Genomic DNA, 20,896 nt, shown 5'->3' on the forward strand with positions numbered 1-20,896 from the left:
CACCCCTTCCTGAACCACACATCACAACTTTCTATAACAAGCTTTTTGCTCTGTGTAGATATCTTTTTGTGCCATATAGGTCTGTAACACGGAGCGATTATTATCGTGGTCCAGGATCTTGGGACCAACACAAAGAGATTGGGAACACATGGTAAATAAAAAGGAACAAAAACACATGATGACAGAAGAGGGAACCAGGCTACAATAAGGAACACAATTTACACAAGCAGAGGAAAGGACTAACAGACTTGCAATAACAAGTAAGAACAGCAAACATGAAAGAGGCTAGGTTAACAAACACAGGCAGAAAACAGTGCTTTGTAGAAACAGAGGCTTGGATTAACTATGACCAACACCAAGACTGCACAAACCCAGGGATTAAATACATGGGTTTACAAGAACTAAACAAGACATCAGGAAGTAAACATTTTTACTACAGTTGCTTGTGTGTAATGTCAGAGCACCATCTCCATACAAGCTAGTATTGCTGAAACAACATGGGAGTTCAAGGCATTTCTTGATATATGAATTAATTATTCACTCCACTTTGTGAACTCCACATCAGATGGGGGAGAAATTGAGGCCACATCATGTGGGGAGAAATCTAAACTGTAGAAACCAAAGCCTGCCAGGAACAGAAGACTTGTCAATACTAGCAAGATGTCATCTGTGTGATGATGGGTTTTCCTTAGTTTTTCAATTTGATCCATGCACTTAAAGCTTGAAATGTATAGTTGTATCTGATAGATCATTGGTGTGACATCTCAGCTGACATCCAGCCAAGCACAAGGCAGCATGCAATCGCACACTCACCCCTACAACACAAATCACGACTCTGGTTCACAACACACCTCTCAACCACATCACAGCTCAACTGCAACTGAATACTGACTAGGCACAACTGTTTTCAATTACTTCATGGCTACATAAATCCAACAGTGCATCATATTACCCTAATACTATGCTGAGATATAACAACCCAGTGTGTTTACTTCCATTCCTGTTTCCATTTGTTCTCCTGTTTTTCTTGTTGCCGAATTGGTGTTGTATCCTTTGATTTTCGCTCCCCTGCTTTGCTGACATGCCACAACTAGAAACGTATGCTACCAAATCAGTTCTGCTGTTAGCAATGTTCTTGTATTATATGTTTGTCTATGCTGTAAGACACATTAGATAAAAGTGAAATATGCAGATGTAAGATGTAAATGTAATGAGAAGTATGGCCAAAAGAAAACTGGACGTTGTCCAATATAATTCACGCTCATATACTCTGTCCCTACGTCCTATAGTGAAATGTGATTTTTCTATTTCATTTTTCATAATAATTTAGTTAACAAAATGAAATTATTTAAGAAACATGGCTGTGATGAAAGAGATCTGTACTACATTCCAGAGGCTCTGTGTCATCTTCTTTAAGACTCTGGGGCAGTGAACATGCTACCAAATCACACAAGCTCATACTTAATACCATGGCAAGATTGGAGGTAAATTCATTCTTTTTATAAAGGCATAGTATGTTATAGTAGCCAGTGTGTTATAGTAGCCATGCACAGCCATGCAGTCTATAGCCAGATCGTACTCAAGAGCTGAGTGTCTTTAAACCTGACAGTCATAATTACATTTTTGCCAAAAGACAGTTTGTAAAATTTCAGCCCTGCCTTGGTCAACTCTAAGTGATAATACTGTGAAATGAAAGCATCTATGAGCAACAACAGATTAGCCATGAAGTGGAAGACCATGCAGTCTCACAGACCAGGGCTGCTGAGTGCAGAAGCATGTAGTATCTAAAAAATGTCCTCTGAAGCAAAGAACTGCGATTCAGAAGTTTAATGAAGTTATCTTCCATGGCCAAGCCGCTGCACACATGTCTGAGATCACTATGCACAATCCCAAGCATCAGCTCGAGTATTGCAGACATTGCTTCTGAACCCTGGAGCAGTGAAAGCATGCTGTCTGGAGTGATCTGGTCAAGAGCATACTGCCTACCATGATACAGAGTCCCAGTTGTGAAGTTTGGTGGAGGAAGGATAACGGTTCGTTTTCAATGTTTGGGCTAAACCCTTTTGTTCCAGTGAAGGGTAATCTTAATGCTACAGAATTCAAAGACATTTTAGACAATTATATGTGTCCAACTTTGTTGCAATATTTCAGAGAAGGCCCTTTTCTGTTCTAATATTGCTGTGTCCCTGTTCTCAAAGCCAGGTCCATAGAGCCTCCACTGTCTCCCTGTAGTGATCTGCATCAGATCTGAAACACTGACACTCACCTACAAAGTCATAACTGGACCAGCTTCCACATATCTAATCGTACCTTCCCGGCACGCAGCTGGTGGATTGAACTTTCACAGGCTGTACAGCTGAGTCACTGGTGAGAGCACATTACCTCTTCATAGAATCCCCAATCCCTTACATATACAATTAAAACATATTTTATTCTATTTTTGTTGAGGGATTTTGCTGCCTTTTCACTGTTTTAGGATTGCTGAATATGCTTGCTGCCATGAACTAGCTAACTACCTAGACCAGTTGTCTAACATCATCACAGAGGCTCCAGCCTGTGCGGATCCACTCCAGGCTTTTGCCATTGTGTGCTTGCCTATTGCTCCCCCAGCTTCCCACTGGCACTGCCTACTGGTCATTGCCCACACCTGCAGGCCATGTCATTAAGACTGCATATACACTCACCCTTCCAAAGCTATTCTGTGCTAAGTGCTGCAAATAGTGCTGTGTATTTCTGAGTCATCATTCCTTGTTTTCATCTCTGTAATTGCTTCATCCTGTATATAGATTCTTTGGCCTGTCCATTTGTACTTTGAGCGTTGAATTGCCAACTATGCACCTGCCTGTTTCTGATCTCAGCTAATTTTAATGACATTTAAAGGTTTATGCTTTGAGGTTTATCTCTAAAAAGGTCTCTCCACACATGCACCCTTCCAGTCAGTGTAACATGGGTCTGAATGTACAGGGAGATGGAAACTAATCCATTCTTCCTGTTCAGTTACAGCATGCCTCACTGTTTGGTCTTAATAGCTGTGGTTTTACTTGGAATATGAAGACTGTGAGAGTTATATATTTACATTCCAGGAATATATGAAGGTCCTTGCTGTTCTCAGGACTGCACTTTTCTGGATGCCGATATTGGATATAGTTTCTGGGATCTGCCTGAGCCACTCTTCCAGTTTGGGGGTGCCCCAGTTACACAGGAACCATTGTTGCCTTATCTGCTGGATTATCTCATGGGCATCTTTGTGCAGCCTGCATCTGGGGTCTTGCCTTGTGTGGTATTTCTGCACATCTTTGTTCTATTTCTAAGAGACTGTTTGCTCTATTGTTGGTGCTTCTGTCATCTAGGCTCTTGTCTTGTTATTGCTTGAAAATGGAAAATTTCTTGAAGACAAGAGGCTCTCCAGACAGAACCCCCCTTCTTCCTTGAAGTGAGTGAGTTATTCCTCTATCCCACTGAGGAACGGACATTTTGCTTGACACCTACCTGACTGCTCTGATTATTGCACTGGTTTTCTGCAAGTCATTGATTAGCTGTGTGCGTTCTCTCGTCAGCCACAATTAGACATTCTCAACCGGCTCTACAAACTGTAACGTGATGAGGCAAACAGGATGTGGGGAAGAGGCACGATTTAGACACACACACAAGCATACATATGACACAGTACACTCGCTATGCACATTTCAAACACCAACAACATGTACTACAACACAGGAGACATATATACACACAAAACGATTGCACATAATACAGAACAGGTGGACGACATGAGAGGGCATGGCAACACAGACGAACAGACATACACAAAGGCGTTTGAAGAGGGGGCGGGGCCATAACATGACACAAACTTTTATGTGTCTGCACACCACTTTCTCTTCCCAACAGAAGACTTATACGTATGATATTTAGGTCTGGTCTTTACATCAAGGACAATTAAGCTGTATTTGTATTGCTAAACTTTGGAGACACAGGAATATTGTGATTTTTACTTAGTAAAATGACAAAATTACACAATATTTATGCCAATAACTTCACAACATCTGTGTGTAAATAATACTTTACAGAATGGTTGTTTTTTCACTGCCCAACAGAGCAATGGTAACTGGTTAGAGGCTGTTTCCTCTGAATGGGTTTTCAGTATTTAAAGCCTGCAGTGTAATGCATAACAATGAGTCTTCAGCCCACAAAACAACAGATGTACCTGCAACATTTAAACACAGACCACACCTTGCCCTCCATTCATTTATTCTAGCAGTGGATTTTCTGAAGGTATACCATTTTTAGGGAAACCAACTCCTAACCTATGTCCAGAAAAATCAGGCAATTACAGAGTGTAGTATTCCTATCTTCCCACTATATTTTGTTGGCAATTACAGAGTCTAGTATTCCCATATACCCACCATGTTCTGTTGTTGTCCTTGGGAAGTCTATGTTGCCAGATGTATGCCATAAAATAATATATCAATATAAAACATTTGTTTTGTCCTTTGACAGCATAGAGAAAGAGCGAGACATTTAGGTAGAACTCATTGACCACACTATAAGGAGCAGTGACATCAAGCATATTCTTATAAACAAATAATAATAATAACAACAACAATAATAATTCTAATGTAATTATTTTTAGTAATTCACTGAAACTTTTGGAAATTCACTGAAGCATCCTGATAAAAAGATAATTCTCATCACTGATAAGTAAGAGCACCCTGTTGGCTGTGCTGCTGTGTAACAAGTTTGTTATCCAAAAACTCCATTATGCAAAACTCACAGTTAGAGGGTACGTGTTTTTGCAAATTTAATGGCAAAATTAATCTGAGTAACATGTTAATATGCAACATATGTTACTCAGATTCATTTTTCAATTTCAATCTATTTATTTCTATTGGAAGTCATGTTAAGTTCAACAATATTAGACACATAAGAAGTTTAGTTGGTCAGTGGTGTAAAAAAAAATAGAAACACAACATAAAAAATACATACCATCCTCCCCTAATTTATTTATAGCAACAGGAACAAAAGACTTCTTAAACCTTGAGTGTGTTATCAGTCTGTATTGCAAGATATTTATATGTTATAACTCTGTACAGATTCACCGTCACTGTCAATAATAGGAACTACTGTCTTGGTTCATTTAAAATCAATGACCATATCTTTTATTTTCTTTACACTGAAGATAACGGTCTCTGCACTATTCAATAACATTTGTCTCTCTGTCAAACAGATTAAACAATGAAACAGAATGAAAATCATTGAGCTCTTTTGAGCTGCTGTTCTTAGGGACCTTGGCACAGTCCACTGACTCCTGAAACAGATAGTGGTATGAAGCTGCAAGTTGATCAGTGTGTGATCTTAGTTTTTAGATATGAGAGAAAGAGAACTGTTAGGTTCATCCAGCTTTTGAATGTGCCAGTGAATTTCATTGTCTGTCCTGAAAAGATCTCTGATGGTTCTTGTCTTGTAGGCATTTTCAATCACTCAACATTTTCAATTCAGCAGTTAGCTGAGTCAGCTATTTTTAAGTTGAAGGACAGCAACCCTGCCTTTCTGCCCCCCCACTGCAGTGTGTGTGTGTGTGTGTGTGTGTGTGTGTGTGTGTGTGTAAGTAGGTCAAGTTTTAGGCCTTTTCTTTCCAAGATCCTAATGTAACTGTGCTATTCCTGTGGAACCGCTCATGTCGTGTCCCAGGAGCTATTGTGCATCATGGCTGGGACCATAACTTGAGTCAGACTTTCTTTCCATGACTATTATTAGTGACATTCCTATTCCTGAATCCATTAAAATAAGACTATAAGAATTAGATTCCAGTAGCTGCTATTCTGGATTCTGTAGTGTAGTGAGACCATCACCTGCTATGGATAAGCTGAAGAAGTCCCTTTTGTCTAGAAGCCTTCTGGAGCCCTCCAGGAATCTTTCTCTTTTAGACTTTATTCCCTTTTTGTTGTTTATCTCTTTTAGGTGTCAGAACTGATTGCCATGGTATGGGTAGGGAGACTGATTTAGATGTCAGGAAGCAGGATGTCAAGGAAAGGAGGCTGCTGCCAAAGATACATGATCTGCATGCGAATTGTCTTTCTCTTTAAATTGAAGCTGCAGTCCAAGTTCACACTGATAAAAGTTTTTGATTCAGTTAATGCAACACTACCGCAAGGAAAACACTGAAATATATTAGTCAGTGCTTCCATGAAATATTAATCCAACTCAACAACATCCATTTATCACTCACCAGGCTCTGCCAAATGTCACAGAGGACCACACAAATTGGTTTTCAACAACATAGATTTCAAATCTGGTTCCTCTTACATGGAAGTGGAGTGAAAAATTATTCTAATATAGCAACAGAACATGTGATATTGCAAAACCATGATGCATTATTTAGCTGTGAAGATCTATAGCATGTTTTCCAAAGAGCAGTATTTAGCAATAAAAAGAGCAAATCATTTTGAATGGATAATTCAAAGATGCTTTTTTGTTTCTCTAGGAGACAACAATGGCTGGCCTCATTTGTTCGACAAATACTTTGGGATTCCAAGTAACGACCTCGGAACCAAATCTAATGCTTGTTGTGAGTATGCTTACCTGGCAGACTTCAAACATTATGTGCACTAGAACATTCCTAAAAATAAACTCTATGTAAATTGCACATATAGTAGTGTCTCAGTGTGCCTGATAAAACATGATAAAATCTCATACCTATAAGCAATTTAACCGTGTATCATGTATTTTTAAATGTTTATTAACTCAGAGATTGGCATTTTTCTGCTTGTGGCCACACAAAGGCAGAATCTGGTAGAAAGTGTAAAATCTAAGCCCATCACCAAGCTTCCATGACAGTCATTGAGAACAGCAGACCCTGCAGTAATTGGATTTTCTTTGGTGAGGCTGATGTAAATGGCCATTGTATATTTTGTCCATTGTATATGGGTGCGGGTGTGTACTCTGTACTCAATATTAATAGCTCACACAAACATGGACTATTTCCCTTGTGGTACTACTGTGAGAATAAAGGTGTATCCTACTTTTGGGACTCAAGTTTGAATAGCAGCCATGTGCCAGCAGACTGAATACACAAGGTCCCTCTAACACCAGTTGCTTTGTACTATGCTAGCCAATCAAGAGCTTTGTCATGAGGTGAACTAAGAAATATCTGAAAGTCAGTAATGATCCAATGTATGCATCTTAAAGCATCTAAAGCATCTAAAATGTTATATCAGTTTACCCGACCAATCAGAATCAAAATGCAAATTATGGTGCACCATTCAAGACTCATAAAAAAAGGCACTAAAAAGTCCTAAGGGAGGCAAAATAAAATTTGCCTTGTTTCATATGAATAAACTATCACTCTCAGCTACAATAACATTTGCTATGTTTAGCTATGTTATCTTTGAGTATCACAGTGTGTGTTAACATTATTAAAACTTTTGCATTCATTCTTAAGGCTGACTAACATAGCTGTAAACTTGAAACTGCTTGAAAATGACTTAACTGTGTTAAGTGTGTTGCATTCTGTGTTATGGGCTGTGCTTTTGGGAAGTTGTTGGATGGGATCATTGTATTTAGCAAATAAACCTTGATAAATCTATTATTTATTTAAATAGGACCAGCACTTATGACTCATCATCTGGAAGGCAAATATATGTCTGATTCTCTCTACCATTGTCCCATTCACACACATGTTAAACCCTCACACAGAGCATCAGTCAGAATCTAGGGTGGCTTTCCCAAAAGCATGGTAACACAAAGATCATTATTAAATGATATAATCCTTTTTGGGATTAGTGGTATGTAAAGAGAATTGGACACATTTGGTCGACAGACTTGTCACACTTGTTTGACTTCAAACTGTCTGATAATTTAAAACAAAAATTCCTTTTTCTTGTAATACTACACAGAACAAATGTGTAAAAAATGTATTAACTCAACTTGTCTTCTTTAAAATTTGTCATTTAAAAGTTTCAAACTTTAATTTCATGCAAAGTAGAGCATGAAAGCAAGAGAACATATTTAACCTTATGCATCTTATAGATCTATTATGTGCCATATTTTTAGGTTAATAATTTCTGGTCTGATTGTCAGCATCTATTCATTAGATTTATCAAATCTAAAACAAACAAAAAAACAAACAAACAGGAAATTAATAGACAACTCCAACTACAACAGAATAAACGTCATTTGAAAAGAGGCAAGGATACATCAGTTTTCATGATTTCTGAACAACATCAAATAATAAATAAATAAGATTTGTATTGGAGATAATCTATTACCATGGCACAGACAAGGACTACATGAAGTACCACTTCAAAGCACTCGATTAGCCACTCTTTATTTATTTATATAGACATTAAAAAACCCTGTATGTGTGTATACTCTCTCTAAAAGGGTTCTAGCTTAATGGCTTAAGACCATAGATTCTTACCTAACATAATAGTATAACACCTCTACCATGGCGACAACAAAGCACTATAGTCAGTGGCACTGGACAAAGGTTGGTGCTAAGTCCTGTAAATGTAAATGTAAGTTTATTTGCTCCAATAAACACTTTGCATTTGAGTTTTGCAAGTCATGTTTCTCTAATCTAAAGTTTTAGTGAAGTCCTGCCTATTTGTTCTTGTTTATATTCTTACAGTTCTCATTTCAGGAAATGTGGTCTTGGATCACTTCACCCCAAAAATATGTGCTTTGCTTACTTCAATTATATGAGCTTTGATGGAATGGAGCTGTTGCAGGGTGCAAAGATAGACTCATTTATGTTCTGCCATTCCATTTTATTGTTTTGAAGTTGGTATTACGTGAGTAGAAATCTGGCCAAAAAGAATGGACGCATGGACAACTTGGTGTTTCATTAAAACCTTTCCTTTATCATCGACATGACAAACTTTTTTTTCTTACTGTTGGTTGATCTTCCTGTCTCTCATCCAGTACTTGGGCTTGTTCCAGTGGAATGTCAGTGCCGGGACTTGGAGCTTGACTGTGATGGTGCTTACTTTAAAGATGTCCCTGCAGTATCCATTAATGTCACCATGATGTGAGTTCCACCCCCTCATGCACATAGCCAGCAGGTCAAGGTTCACTTGAGGTATGTATGGGAAACATAGGATTCAGACCACATGTTTAGATCATGGAATGGGAGATCAATACTTTCTCAGCTGCTAAACAGATGCTTAGCAGGAGTCTTTTTTTTATATTTAACACTGAATCTGTGCAGGTTTGATACACTCTTAGTGTTGCTACAATTAGTACTGCTGCAATGTGTTCACACACTCCATTATATGAGCATCTGGATGGAGCTTAACTTTATATCATAAGGGCAGTTTTCCCTCATCTCTACACTGATGTTCACTTCCCTAAGCTGCTATCATCCACACATTTATTTGATAGGTATTGTTTGTACACATTGCTTGTCAGAAGCTACTGATGATGTGAATCTGGTTACTGATCTGCCCCTGTTCCTCTGCCTGAACCTGCCTCCATTTGACAGCCCTCTTGCATGTATTCTTGATGTCCCATCCATTTTTATATATCATTCAAACCTCAGTCTGATACAACATTACAAAGTGACATTAAATTACGTTTAAACTACATTACATTTCTTCATTGTCAAATACTGCTGAACAATGTAAGATATTCAATATTTTTCTTTATTTTACATTAGTTTACTCCACACTCCTTGTTCTTGTTTTTTTCCCCCTCTGATGTAGCTGTGTATATTTTGGCTTTAGGCTCAGCTGCATTTTAAAATGATCATGTTAAACACATTAAGGACATTAAAGATTCTTCTGGGGGTCAATATACTATGGCCTGACTGGACAGCAAGAGTCTGTGACAATTGCTTTGAGCTTTTAGCTCAGTGATCCCCCTCAGGCTGAAGGCTGTTCACAGTAATATGACTCTTGTGCTATTGTCTATGCATGGAGAAATATCTTATTTGTTGGAAGGACCTGAATTAATTTATAATAAAATAAATCTATAAGAACACCTCTGCCTTTCTGCAGTTTGTTGGCTACTCTAAAATTGTCTTGGTGTGAGTGTGTGTGTGAATGACTGTATGCCTGCATGCTCAGGGATGAATGGTGCACTGTCCTGGGTGCTACCCTCCTTCCCCTTCCTGCGCCTGATGCAGTCCCCCAGGGGTGGTGGTTTCCTGTTGAGAGTATGATGTGTGTAATTGGCAGACACTTCTCACTGGTGCGTTGACTGGATTTAAATGCTATGTGTTGACTGTAAAGTGTCCTTGGGTTCTGAAAAGCCACTATATAAGTATAACTTCATTCATTCAATCATTCCTCCATTTAATTCAGTAATATACAGGAAGGAAAAGACTTATTCTAGCAAAATATAACATTCTTTATAGTGTAATTTAGACATTTGAAAAATGTATTAGTCATTAATCATTTAAGTAACTTACGTTATTTTAATAACTTATGTGACTGTAAAGGTGTTATTAACCTGAAAAGAAAGTCTTTATACTTGTCTTCTTTGTTTCTTGATGGTTGACAGTTGAAGCCAAGTTGTTCTCATAGCTCTACAGGGGCATGATACAGTGCTGCACTTCACCAGAGCCTTCCATCTGTGACCTCATAAACAAGTATCTGGACTTTAAATATAATAGGGCAAAATACAGAAGCTAGGCCAGGGAATGCTACAGTGGATTGATGTGGGAAAATGTTGCAATTGTACTCTGGATTGAGAAAAATTGCAAATAAAAACCTCTTTTAGTTAAAGGGCACTGATTTAATACTGTAGATATATGGCTTGGGCAGTGGGTCATATAAATTTACTGCACTGTAATCAGCATGAATGCAGACATGCACTAATAGAAATTGTTTATAAGTGTCGGCAAGGCTTTGATGTGTTGTATAAATTATTAAATCCTTTAAAAATTGGGGATTTGGTAATGCAATTGTGTATAAGGGAGAGTCCTGGGAAGTGATCATTCAAAACTTGACATGTTGATAATGTAGACATTACATCTGCATTCTCATGATATACACATTCTCATTTTCTTTCACAGATATGTGGACACATGCTTTACATCTCTCTCTCTGTTTCTCTGTCTCTTTCTTGCTCTCTCTCAGGTCTTTGCAGAGGAACCAGCTAAGGAAACTGAATGCTGACATGTTCATTAAGTACCTAAGCCTTCAGAAGCTGTAAGAGCTCTGTTAGTCAAGTGCAGTGACACATGCTTCTGCTCATCTGATATCAAATCATATAATCTGTTTCCATTCACCTAATGCCAAGACCAAACAGACAGGGATTTAACAAGACCCATAGGAATGAAAAGCCCTGCTCTCTTATTCTCATCTTTACTTAGATGCTGACAAATGGACTCAGAGATGCAACCACTAAACCCAGGTCTTGCATTTCACCTTAGAAGGAACTCGAGTAATAGGAGATGATAAGGTTCTTTTGGCTCAGGTGTCTGAATGTGTGGGGATGTTTCAGCATATTTGTCTGGCTGCTGGGGTACCTACTTGTGGTTTGTTTTTGTTTAGCTGCATCACATTTCTGAGTCTCTGTTGAGTATAATAGAATTGCCCCTGTGTTTGCAGTTCTTCTAAGGCATGTCCTTGATCTAGTGACATTTGGAGACTCTGTGAGACAAAGCAAATCTATGCATAATACCACAAAGTGCAGAGGGAATTGCAATGAGAAATCAAAGGCACTGCACCAGACCTGAGAGCCAATTAAGCTTCTGCATGCTTTCAGATTTTATAATTTAGCAATAGTAGCAATACCAACAGAGAATAATTAGATCAGAAAAAAGCCACTGAGGTGTCTGAAAATTCTTGATAGTGTTAACACTTAGTAAAATATCTATTACATTTTTCATTTTTGAGAGAGTATTGAATATTTACCTAAAGAGATTCAAGGAGATTCCCCCACGTTATGCCTTCTGCTGTACATGCCGCATGGTTAAACCAATGTAGAGCCCTGGCCATATCTTGGTTGAGGCTCTCAGTCAGCTAATCTGTCCATCCATGGTTATGAAATTACAATAAATCTTCAGATAAATATTCAGCCTACTAAATGTGAGTCAGTAAGTGCAAGTGAATAAATAAGTCCAGGAGGTGTTTCCCATCTAAAAAAAAAAAACATACAGAAGTCTCAGAATACAGCTAAATATTTTTACATTAAAACAAAATCACTTTTGTTTAATAGATTTCAGTTAGAGAACTGACTTTACTTTTATGGCATTTAGCAGTGTGTGCATGCACGTGTGTGTGTGTGTGTGTGTGTGTGTGTGTGCACGCGTGCACGTGAATGTGTGTGTGTGTGTGTGTGTGTGTGTGTGTGTACAGTGACTTTGCTTAAACTCAAATGATACTGCCTTCCTGATGCACACTTCCTACTAATGTTGTATCTCCCTTTGAACCCATCTTTCAGGTACCTACAGCACAACCGGATAAGAACTGTCGAACCCCATGCTTTCCGGGGCCTTTACAACCTGACACGCCTGTGAGTACTCACTTTGAAAGCCATCAGACAGGTTTTTAGCCCCTTGTGCTGGGCTGGGCTGCCAGACCACACTTTGCTCAGTTTGTGTTGGCTGCCTCCAATCGGAGGATGATAAGCCGAAGGGTTTGTTTGTGCATGTTTGGGAATGGAAATAAAAGACGAGAAGCAGAGTGTTTCAGCTTATTCACAGAGCACCATGTCGTTCTGCTTTCAGATATTTGAGTCATAATCGAATCTCCAGACTAATGCCAGGAGTGTTTCAGGATCTGCACAAGCTGGAGTGGCTGTAAGCACATCTTACCGTCCCGCTTCCAAAATTATGATGTGATCGCTGATGACTGGCAGCACAGGCATAAACCACCATAAAGATGCAGTGAATCAAAAACCACATCTCCTTTGCCTGGGGTGTCAAATGATCATAGCCAAGCATTAGACCAAAGAGTAAAACCTTCATTAACATCAATTTCTTATTATTTTGCTCCCAGTGTTTTAACACCCATTTGTTCTATAAAACATTTATTGAATTTGGCCTGGAAAGTAATTTTATCGCATGCCTAATTAAATGATATCGAATTATAGGGCATAACCTTCATGCATCAGTTAGAGTCCCCTGAGCCAGTGCTGGATTGCTCTACCAGGAACCAATGTTTATTAATGATATTTTTTTCTTTATTTGAAGGATTCTGGAAAACAACCAAATCCAGCACATATCCTCTGTCACCTTCTTTGGCTTACGCTCTCTCGTGCTGCTGTGAGTTTCTTTTAGTTGCACTAGTTGTTCCGCTTTGTGCTAAGACACTTGAAAATGGTAATGTGTGTGCGTGTGCATGCATGTGGGTGCTGAGGTGTCTTATTATTACAGGGTCCTCTTGAACAATGCGCTGACGGAGCTGGAGGATATATGCCTGGAGATGCCACGATTGAATTGGCTGTAAGTTTAATGTATGAAAACATCTACACATTGCTGTTGCCAGTGCTTAATAATAATTGTTTTTTGTCACAAATATTTTTTAAACACTGACATGTGTGTGTAATAGCCAAAGCTACACTGGAATAACATTAGCACTGAACAGTATGTGTTTGTTGAAAAGTGTTTTTCCCCAAAGATGATTCTAATATTCTAACATTCTAATACTATTAGTTTGATTCAGTACAGAATTGTGTTTATCTACATTATGTGTTTGGGTATGTGTGCGTGTGGTTGCAGAGACATGGAGGGGAATCAGATAGAAATTGTGGAAAATATGACATTCTGGTCCTGTAGCATGCTTACTGTACTGTAAGTGTACTTTCAGTAGCCCTCTACACTTCACCCCCCCCCAAAAAAAACACACTTAAAAAAAACATTCTCCTTCTGTCTCTCTGTTTGTCTGACCTGCACTTTCTGTGCTTCCGGATATCAGAGGGCCCTCCTGGGCTTCTGCTGTGCTCTTCGATGACACTGTTCATGCTGCAAATGTATGCATCCATACAAAAATGTTTCCTACAGCATCCAAAAATACACACAACACAACATTTCCCACTTCCTGGCTCTTTATCTGCAGCAATTGAATTTCTGTGATAAGACTGGGCCCTCTTAGAGGTTATGGTACCTTAATCTTTAGAAATGTATTAACGATTAAATGACCATCATAATATTTATGATTAAGCTTAATGTAACACAAATTGTTACTATATGTAATTTTAAATGCATTGCAAACTAATATTGTTCAATATATTATGCTGTAATAACCGCTGAATGATGTTTTCAGATTAATTGATAACATTGCTTATAAATCACTCTTTTCATACATAGTATCGCTCAATGTCTGTAAGACCTCTTGTGTTCAGCGTTCTGTGATGGCTGTTTGTTTCTCAATCTCTGTTTCTTTCTGCCTCTCTGTCTCTGCAGCGTCCTCCAGAGGAACAGAATTAGTTACATCCATGAACAGGCTTTCTCCCTACTCAATAAATTGGGCGAGCTGTACGTTCTGAGCTGCTCACATCTCTTGGCATGTATTTTTGTAAAAAAAAAAAGAAAAAAAAAAGATGTTTTCTGGAGTTTTAGGCTTTGCCAACTTATATCCTGTTTCCTTTAAAAAGGACCAAATCCAGTGGTGCATTTGCTTATCATTTATCCCATTTTTCCAAATTCACTGTGAAATGAGTCTGCTGCTCTTCTTCAGTGTTCATCAGTGGAGCTAATGAAAGTACTTAAAGTCTACAATAAACATTTGTTTTTGCTGCAGAGACTTATCCAGTAACAGAATTGAGACGATTCCACACAATCTTTTCATAAATCTGGGTGACTTGTTGCAGCTGTAAGTCACTCATTTTATGCTGATTTTCTAGCTCTCCTGTCAATAATATGCAACGAATGTACTTGAATACATTTAATCTTGAACTATTCTGAGCTGCTTTCAGCCACTGATGTTTAGTGTCCATGAAGTGTAACTGTGTCAGCTTTGAATATAATCTTGAAGGTCTTGAAAGCATCAGTTCCTACCAATAGTACCTTTATGTCTTCTCACTTCATAGAAATATTTCATACAACCCAATTCTGGACCTGCAAATGGATCATTTTGACCAACTGAATAAATTAAAGTCATTGTGAGTAATTTTTTGTGAACCTACTTCAGCCATAAAATTCTCTGCTGAGTTGATTGAAATTATGAATAGTGCTGTTATTTAGCATTGTGAAAATAAAGAGTTGCACACTGTCTTGAATACTGGGCAGAGAATCACTTTAAGCCTACATGGGTGTCTGTCTTTGTAACTGACAAGCCCAAAGCCCTTTAGTGACAGAAGCAAGACATGCTCTGCTGGAGCTACAGAAACAATGCTGAGCCATGTCACTGAGGAGCTCTGTGGACCATTCCTTTTTCACTTCAGCCTCTCATTGTTGACAACATGAATTTATATGAGACACATGTAAAAAGCCATGGCAGTAATTTGAGTAATGGGATGCTTATAGGTTTTCATAAGCATCCCAATGTTCTTAGCTCTTAGCTAAACTTCACTTGGGCTGTGCTGTCTTCTCTTCTTCTTACAAGAGAGGTGCAGTCTCATTTCAGGTCACACATCAAAGCTTTCTAGAGAAAGCCCCCCCCCCAAAAATAAACATGGCACATTTTGTAGAAGGGAAAAATGCACAGAAGAGTGTAGCATTATAAAGTGCATTTCTAAAATGCTAATGACTGTGGGCTTTTTGGTAGTGTCAAAACAACTATCTGTCTCACAGGAGCATTGAAGGGGTCGAAATTGGGAACATTCACAGACGGATGTTTGAGCCCCTCAAAAACCTTACACACATGTAAGTTTTTTTCTCATCAAAAAGGTTTCATAAACACTGGTATTAGCTTGCCGCTCTCTAAGCAATCTTCATTTCAGTCCAGTTCAGTCCAGTCTTCCCAAGGTTATATGTGACAGAACTGAATTGTAATTTCCAAGAGCAACATTTGAACCATGATGCTTCTGTGCTGACTTCATATTGCATGCTTTTAGGATTACAGTGCAGAATGCAAGTGTGCACTTTATGGTGTAAATACTGATGGGATAAAAACAATGAATAGGTTGTTCCAGGTGCAAAAGAAAATATAGAAGATATATACTATGGAAAATATGATATTATGAAACAATTAGTTTGTCTTTGAATGCCGCCAATGTTTTCTGTTATATAAGAATTTAAGTCTTTCTGTACATATTTACTAAACTCATTGGTATTCTTGTAGAATTCTTGTAGTTCTTGCAGAATTGCTTAGTGGAGGACCTATAAAATGGCACCACTCATCTGGACCTTTTTCATAAAAATATTTCTGCCAGTTCTGCCACCTTGTCTAAGCCAACATTCTGTCATCTCCATTACAAGTACTCAAGGGACATGACAGAATCAGGAACATCATGCAGACAGTTTTCCTCAGCCTGTTTTGGAGACAGAAAGAAAAAAAACCCACTCTGAATAAGAGTTCCTAATATTCAGAATTTCGTTTGAAAATGTAAACTGAAAAATTCAAAAATGAAATTGCCCCTTGAAAACTGTGCTGAAAAAAATGGTTAATATCAGTCAGTAAAATAAATGTGAAGTCAATTTCATCCTCCATCTTGATCCATGTGCTTGTTCTCTCTCTCCCCACTTTGCACCCCAACTTTCTCCCTCTCGCTGCTTCTCTCCCTTCCTCCTCCTGAATGCAGCTACTTTAAGAAGTTCCAGTACTGCGGCTATGCCCCACACGTGCGCAGCTGCAAGCCCAACACAGATGGCATTTCGTCATTCGAGGACCTGCTGGCCAACATTGTGCTGCGTGTCTTTGTCTGGGTCGTCTCTGCCACTACCTGCTTTGGCAACATCTTTGTCATCTGCATGCGCTCGTATATCCGCTCGGAGAACAAGCTCCACGCCATGTGCATCATCTCTTTGTGCTGTAAGAGGGCTTCTCCGTGCCACACAACTTTAATTAATGTTCATGCGACTGCTTTCACCTACTGCATATTGCATTATGCTGGTATTGAACTAACGGTGTTACAGGTGGGATCATGGTGGATTATGTACAGGATCAATTTTTACCTTACAGTAAAAACTTTACAACTAATTAAGGAACTCTGGTTCTGCTTTTTTCTCACACAATGCAGAAGAAGTGTCCCTAATATGCTTAAAAGGATGTACAGTTTTTGCCTCAAACATTTTCCCTAAACATTCACATCTTCTGCTTACTAGAGCTAAAACTGACAAAGTCAACTTGAGAAAACGTGTGTGTTCAGTAAAGTCCTTTGACTTTTCACCATTGGTGTTTGGCCTTGAGCAGAAGTATTTTTATCTTTCTGGTTGCCTTCTGCATGGATCATTTACTCATCATTACTTTACAGAAATGCTTGCAGCAGGCAAATACAGATAAGAATTGTAGCCTTTACATAACCCTAGGCTTGGTATATAACCATAGGGTTGGTTGTGTTCTCTTGGTCCTGAATCAACTGTAAAGAAGAATTTCAAAAAAACATATTTGCGTTCAGAATCAATCATCTTTCCTTTCGTTGCTATTTTTATGCTTTGGGATTTTGGATTGATTATTTTTGATAAACAAGAGTGTCATGGTTTGTTAACATCTTTTTCTGTTGTTTTGACCCCCTCTCTCTGTGCCCCCACCCTTGTGCACAGTGTTGTTATCTGTGAAATGAAAAACTGCTCTTTGATTCTAGCGCTTTGATATTCGATGAATATCAAAGTTCCAACTGTGCCTGAGACTCTATATGCTGAGAAAGAACTGTTGGGGTGGTGATGGTCCAGATCACATTCCAAGATCTTGCTGTAGTTTGTTATTTCTTCTTTAATGTAAACGTCATGCCTCTACAGTAGCAATGGATTTTTTTCATTGATGGTTTAACATCAGCATGTAACATTACTACAGGGCAATCAGTGGAAGACAGCATTCCAAGTAATGCAGTTGGCTTGGTCAGGCAAGGTGTGATGTGGGCCAGAAAAATCAAACATCAGTCCATGTGTTATAAAGAAAGCGCAGTCCTATCATTGAATCAATCAAAAACATTTTATATAATGTTCCACAGGACTGTCCATATCAAAGACACAAGATGAAGTATTGAGGGCTAAGTGCTTTGGAAAAAGGCATAGCCTTGCCATTGAAATTTATAAAGACTTTAAAATATGGAGAGCATGCTATTGTCTGATAGATTATCCAGGATTCATTCTTCTAGTCATGTGGTGGCAGTGTTCAGACACATGTGCTGACCCTCTAGTAACCTCCTGCAGTCTACCTTATGTTAATTCTCACTGCATTTTTGAGGCTATCCTGAGCAGCACAGGCAGCTGTGGTGAGTGGCAGCTCCAAAATGATGCATGACAATGGCTGGCTGTCACCTTGCCAGCTCACGCCTGCTTCCATCAGGGCTTTTAATGAGGTGGCTTACTTGGAACTGATATCAGCATCTTAATGTGTATGACCGGTTTAGAGCTAATTCATGACTTTCCTGAAACTGCCTTCATGATGTGTCAAAGATAGAGATGCAGGGCGTTCAAATTCATTTGAATTAGACCTTAGAAGAGGTCGTTCTGAAAGGTGCATAGTCAGTAAATAACCAAGGTTAGGAAGGTTTAGTTCAAAATATTTTCCATTATGTTCTATTTAGTACCTTATTAAAATGGTAATCAGTAACATGTTGAACTAAAGAACTGTAGAGTCTCTGTAGATTACACAGATTGCTTGGAAGTACTTTTTGGAAGTAATTATGATTCATTTTCCTATAACAATTTATAGAAAAGTATTGAATATTCATTTGATGAACATTCACCTTTTATTTACTTTTATGTCTCTTTTGTTGAGAAGAAGGGCATAGCTTCAACTGTGCTGTGTATCTAACTGCTTTTGAATGCAACAGTACAAATCAGTTGTCTGCATGCTGTCTTACTTCAACTCTTTATATAGTACAAATATAATCAAAATATGCTTTGTCTTTCTCAGCTGACTTGTTAAAGATAAACTAATAAAATAAGTACAGTCATGAGCTGAACCCAGCCTTGCCACTTGTGTCTTGAGCAGGTGCTGATGGCTTAATGGGCGTCTACCTGTTCATGATCGGGGCATATGACCTGAAGTTCCGGGGCGAGTACAACCGCCATGCACAAGCATGGATGGACAGCGTGCCGTGCCAGGTAGTGGGCTCTCTGGCCATGCTGTCCACAGAGGTCTCCGTCCTGCTCCTCACCTACCTCACCTTGGAGAAGTACATCTGCATCGTCTACCCCTTCCGCTACCTGGCACCTGGCCGCCGACGAACTGTCACCATTCTGGTGGCCATCTGGATCCTGGGTTGCATTATTGCCTTCCTGCCGCTGGCATGGAAAGGAGTGTTCAGGAACTTCTATGGGACTAATGGGGTATGCTTCCCCCTGCACTCAGAGCAGCGTGAGTCTGTAGGAGCACAGATCTACTCCATAGTCATCTTTTTGGGTGAGTGTAAGAGCAGGGTTACTAGAACAGCTGCTAGTGTTTCTACGGGCTTAGGGGACTTTTAGTTAGTTTACTGAGATTTGATGATAACTGTTGTATCAACCGTTTGTGTGTTTACTGTACTTTGGCTAGAGAGGCACCTCAGAGATGTTTCCTCATATTATAATATGCATTTCTAAAATCACAAAAGCTCTCGGTGGTGTGCCCTCAATGTATTTGGTGTGATAGTGGTCAAATTTTGATTTTGGAGGAGCATGCAGAAAGACCCCAGAAGCGACCCCTTGACCAAGTGTTTAGTCAGCTCACCAATAACTTTATCTGTTTTGCACTCAAAGGTGTTTGCTGTACTGTGCATTCCAATTACCTGTCTGAATAAATTGCTTTTACAAGATTATTCTTGTAATTCTCTTACCAATTTCAGATATCCATCAAGCTGATTTTGACACACACATTAGTTGTTTGTATTACCATTCAAGCAATGTCTGCTTTTCTCTGTTAGGCCTGAACCTAGTGGCATTCCTCATCATTGTGCTGTCCTATGGAAGCATGTTTTATAACATCCAGAGAACCGGGACACAGACGACCAAGTACAGCAACCACATTAAGAAGGAGTTAACGATAGCCAAGCGCTTCTTCTCCATCGTTATCACAGATTCCCTTTGCTGGATACCCATTTTCATCCTAAAGATCTTGTCACTTATGGAAGTTGAAATTCCAGGTAAGGTCTTTTAGGGTCCTTATATGATCTTTAGGGTTGCTAGATTCTGTGAGGTCAACTGAGATATAGGACAGAAATGGAGGACAGAATTGGGTCCCAATGTGTATGATAGTCTGTGTTTCCTGATAAAACTGAAAATAACTGCAAGAATCATTTTTTGTTACATAGTAACTCTGTTAAAAAGTCATGACTTAATAACAATTTAAATTTTATATCTTCATTCTTTGGTGAAGTGCAATAAGGATACACAAAATGGCTTAGCTGCAAATGTTTGTGTTTTTCTTTCTCTTGATAAATTTGTTTTGAAAGAAAAAAAGAAACAATATATACAATATATAATGTATTTTCTACCCTTTCAATAATGGCTTAGTAAACACTGCTTAAATGAGTCTAGATTTAAAGCCCAACTCCTTCTCAATCCTGCTCAAGCACAGGCTGATGAAGAAAGCTATCTCTCTTCTGCCTGACGTGTCTCTGTGCAGGAACAATCAGCTCGTGGGTGGTCATCTTCATCTTGCCCATAAACAGTGCCCTGAACCCTATCCTCTACACGCTGACCACACGACCCTTCAAGGAGACCCTGCTGCAGGTGTGGTCCAACTACAGGCAGCGCAGAGCCCTGCTCAGCACCCGACCACCCCACATGCCTTCTTGCACCTGGCAGGAAATGTGGCCCCTCAGAGAGAACTTAGCCTCACCTGAGTACCTGTCCCATCGTTCTGAAATGTCCTGCACCTTGGCAACATGCCAGCTTATGCCAGCAGAGGACACGAACGGGACATGA

At 39.1% G+C, this 20,896-nt stretch overlaps 1 protein-coding gene across 1 annotated transcript in view; it reads left to right on the forward strand.

Moving 5' to 3' along the window:
* Positions 1 to 20,896, forward strand: part of rxfp1 (relaxin family peptide receptor 1) — a 32,764-nt gene extending 11,868 nt beyond the window's left edge. Inside the window, exons 3-18 of the mRNA XM_035532284.1 lie at positions 6,482 to 6,565; positions 8,920 to 9,025; positions 11,076 to 11,147; positions 12,385 to 12,456; positions 12,671 to 12,742; positions 13,136 to 13,207; positions 13,319 to 13,387; positions 13,664 to 13,735; positions 14,348 to 14,419; positions 14,685 to 14,756; positions 14,974 to 15,045; positions 15,677 to 15,748; positions 16,627 to 16,856; positions 18,984 to 19,394; positions 19,894 to 20,112; positions 20,595 to 20,896. Coding sequence (XP_035388177.1) covers positions 6,482 to 6,565; positions 8,920 to 9,025; positions 11,076 to 11,147; positions 12,385 to 12,456; positions 12,671 to 12,742; positions 13,136 to 13,207; positions 13,319 to 13,387; positions 13,664 to 13,735; positions 14,348 to 14,419; positions 14,685 to 14,756; positions 14,974 to 15,045; positions 15,677 to 15,748; positions 16,627 to 16,856; positions 18,984 to 19,394; positions 19,894 to 20,112; positions 20,595 to 20,896 — 2,069 coding nt within the window. The remainder of the gene's footprint in view (positions 1 to 6,481; positions 6,566 to 8,919; positions 9,026 to 11,075; positions 11,148 to 12,384; positions 12,457 to 12,670; positions 12,743 to 13,135; positions 13,208 to 13,318; positions 13,388 to 13,663; positions 13,736 to 14,347; positions 14,420 to 14,684; positions 14,757 to 14,973; positions 15,046 to 15,676; positions 15,749 to 16,626; positions 16,857 to 18,983; positions 19,395 to 19,893; positions 20,113 to 20,594) is intronic.

The sequence above is a fragment of the Electrophorus electricus genome, chromosome 12, assembly GCF_013358815.1.
Source record: "Electrophorus electricus isolate fEleEle1 chromosome 12, fEleEle1.pri, whole genome shotgun sequence".
Taxonomy (NCBI): Eukaryota; Metazoa; Chordata; class Actinopteri; order Gymnotiformes; family Gymnotidae; genus Electrophorus; species Electrophorus electricus.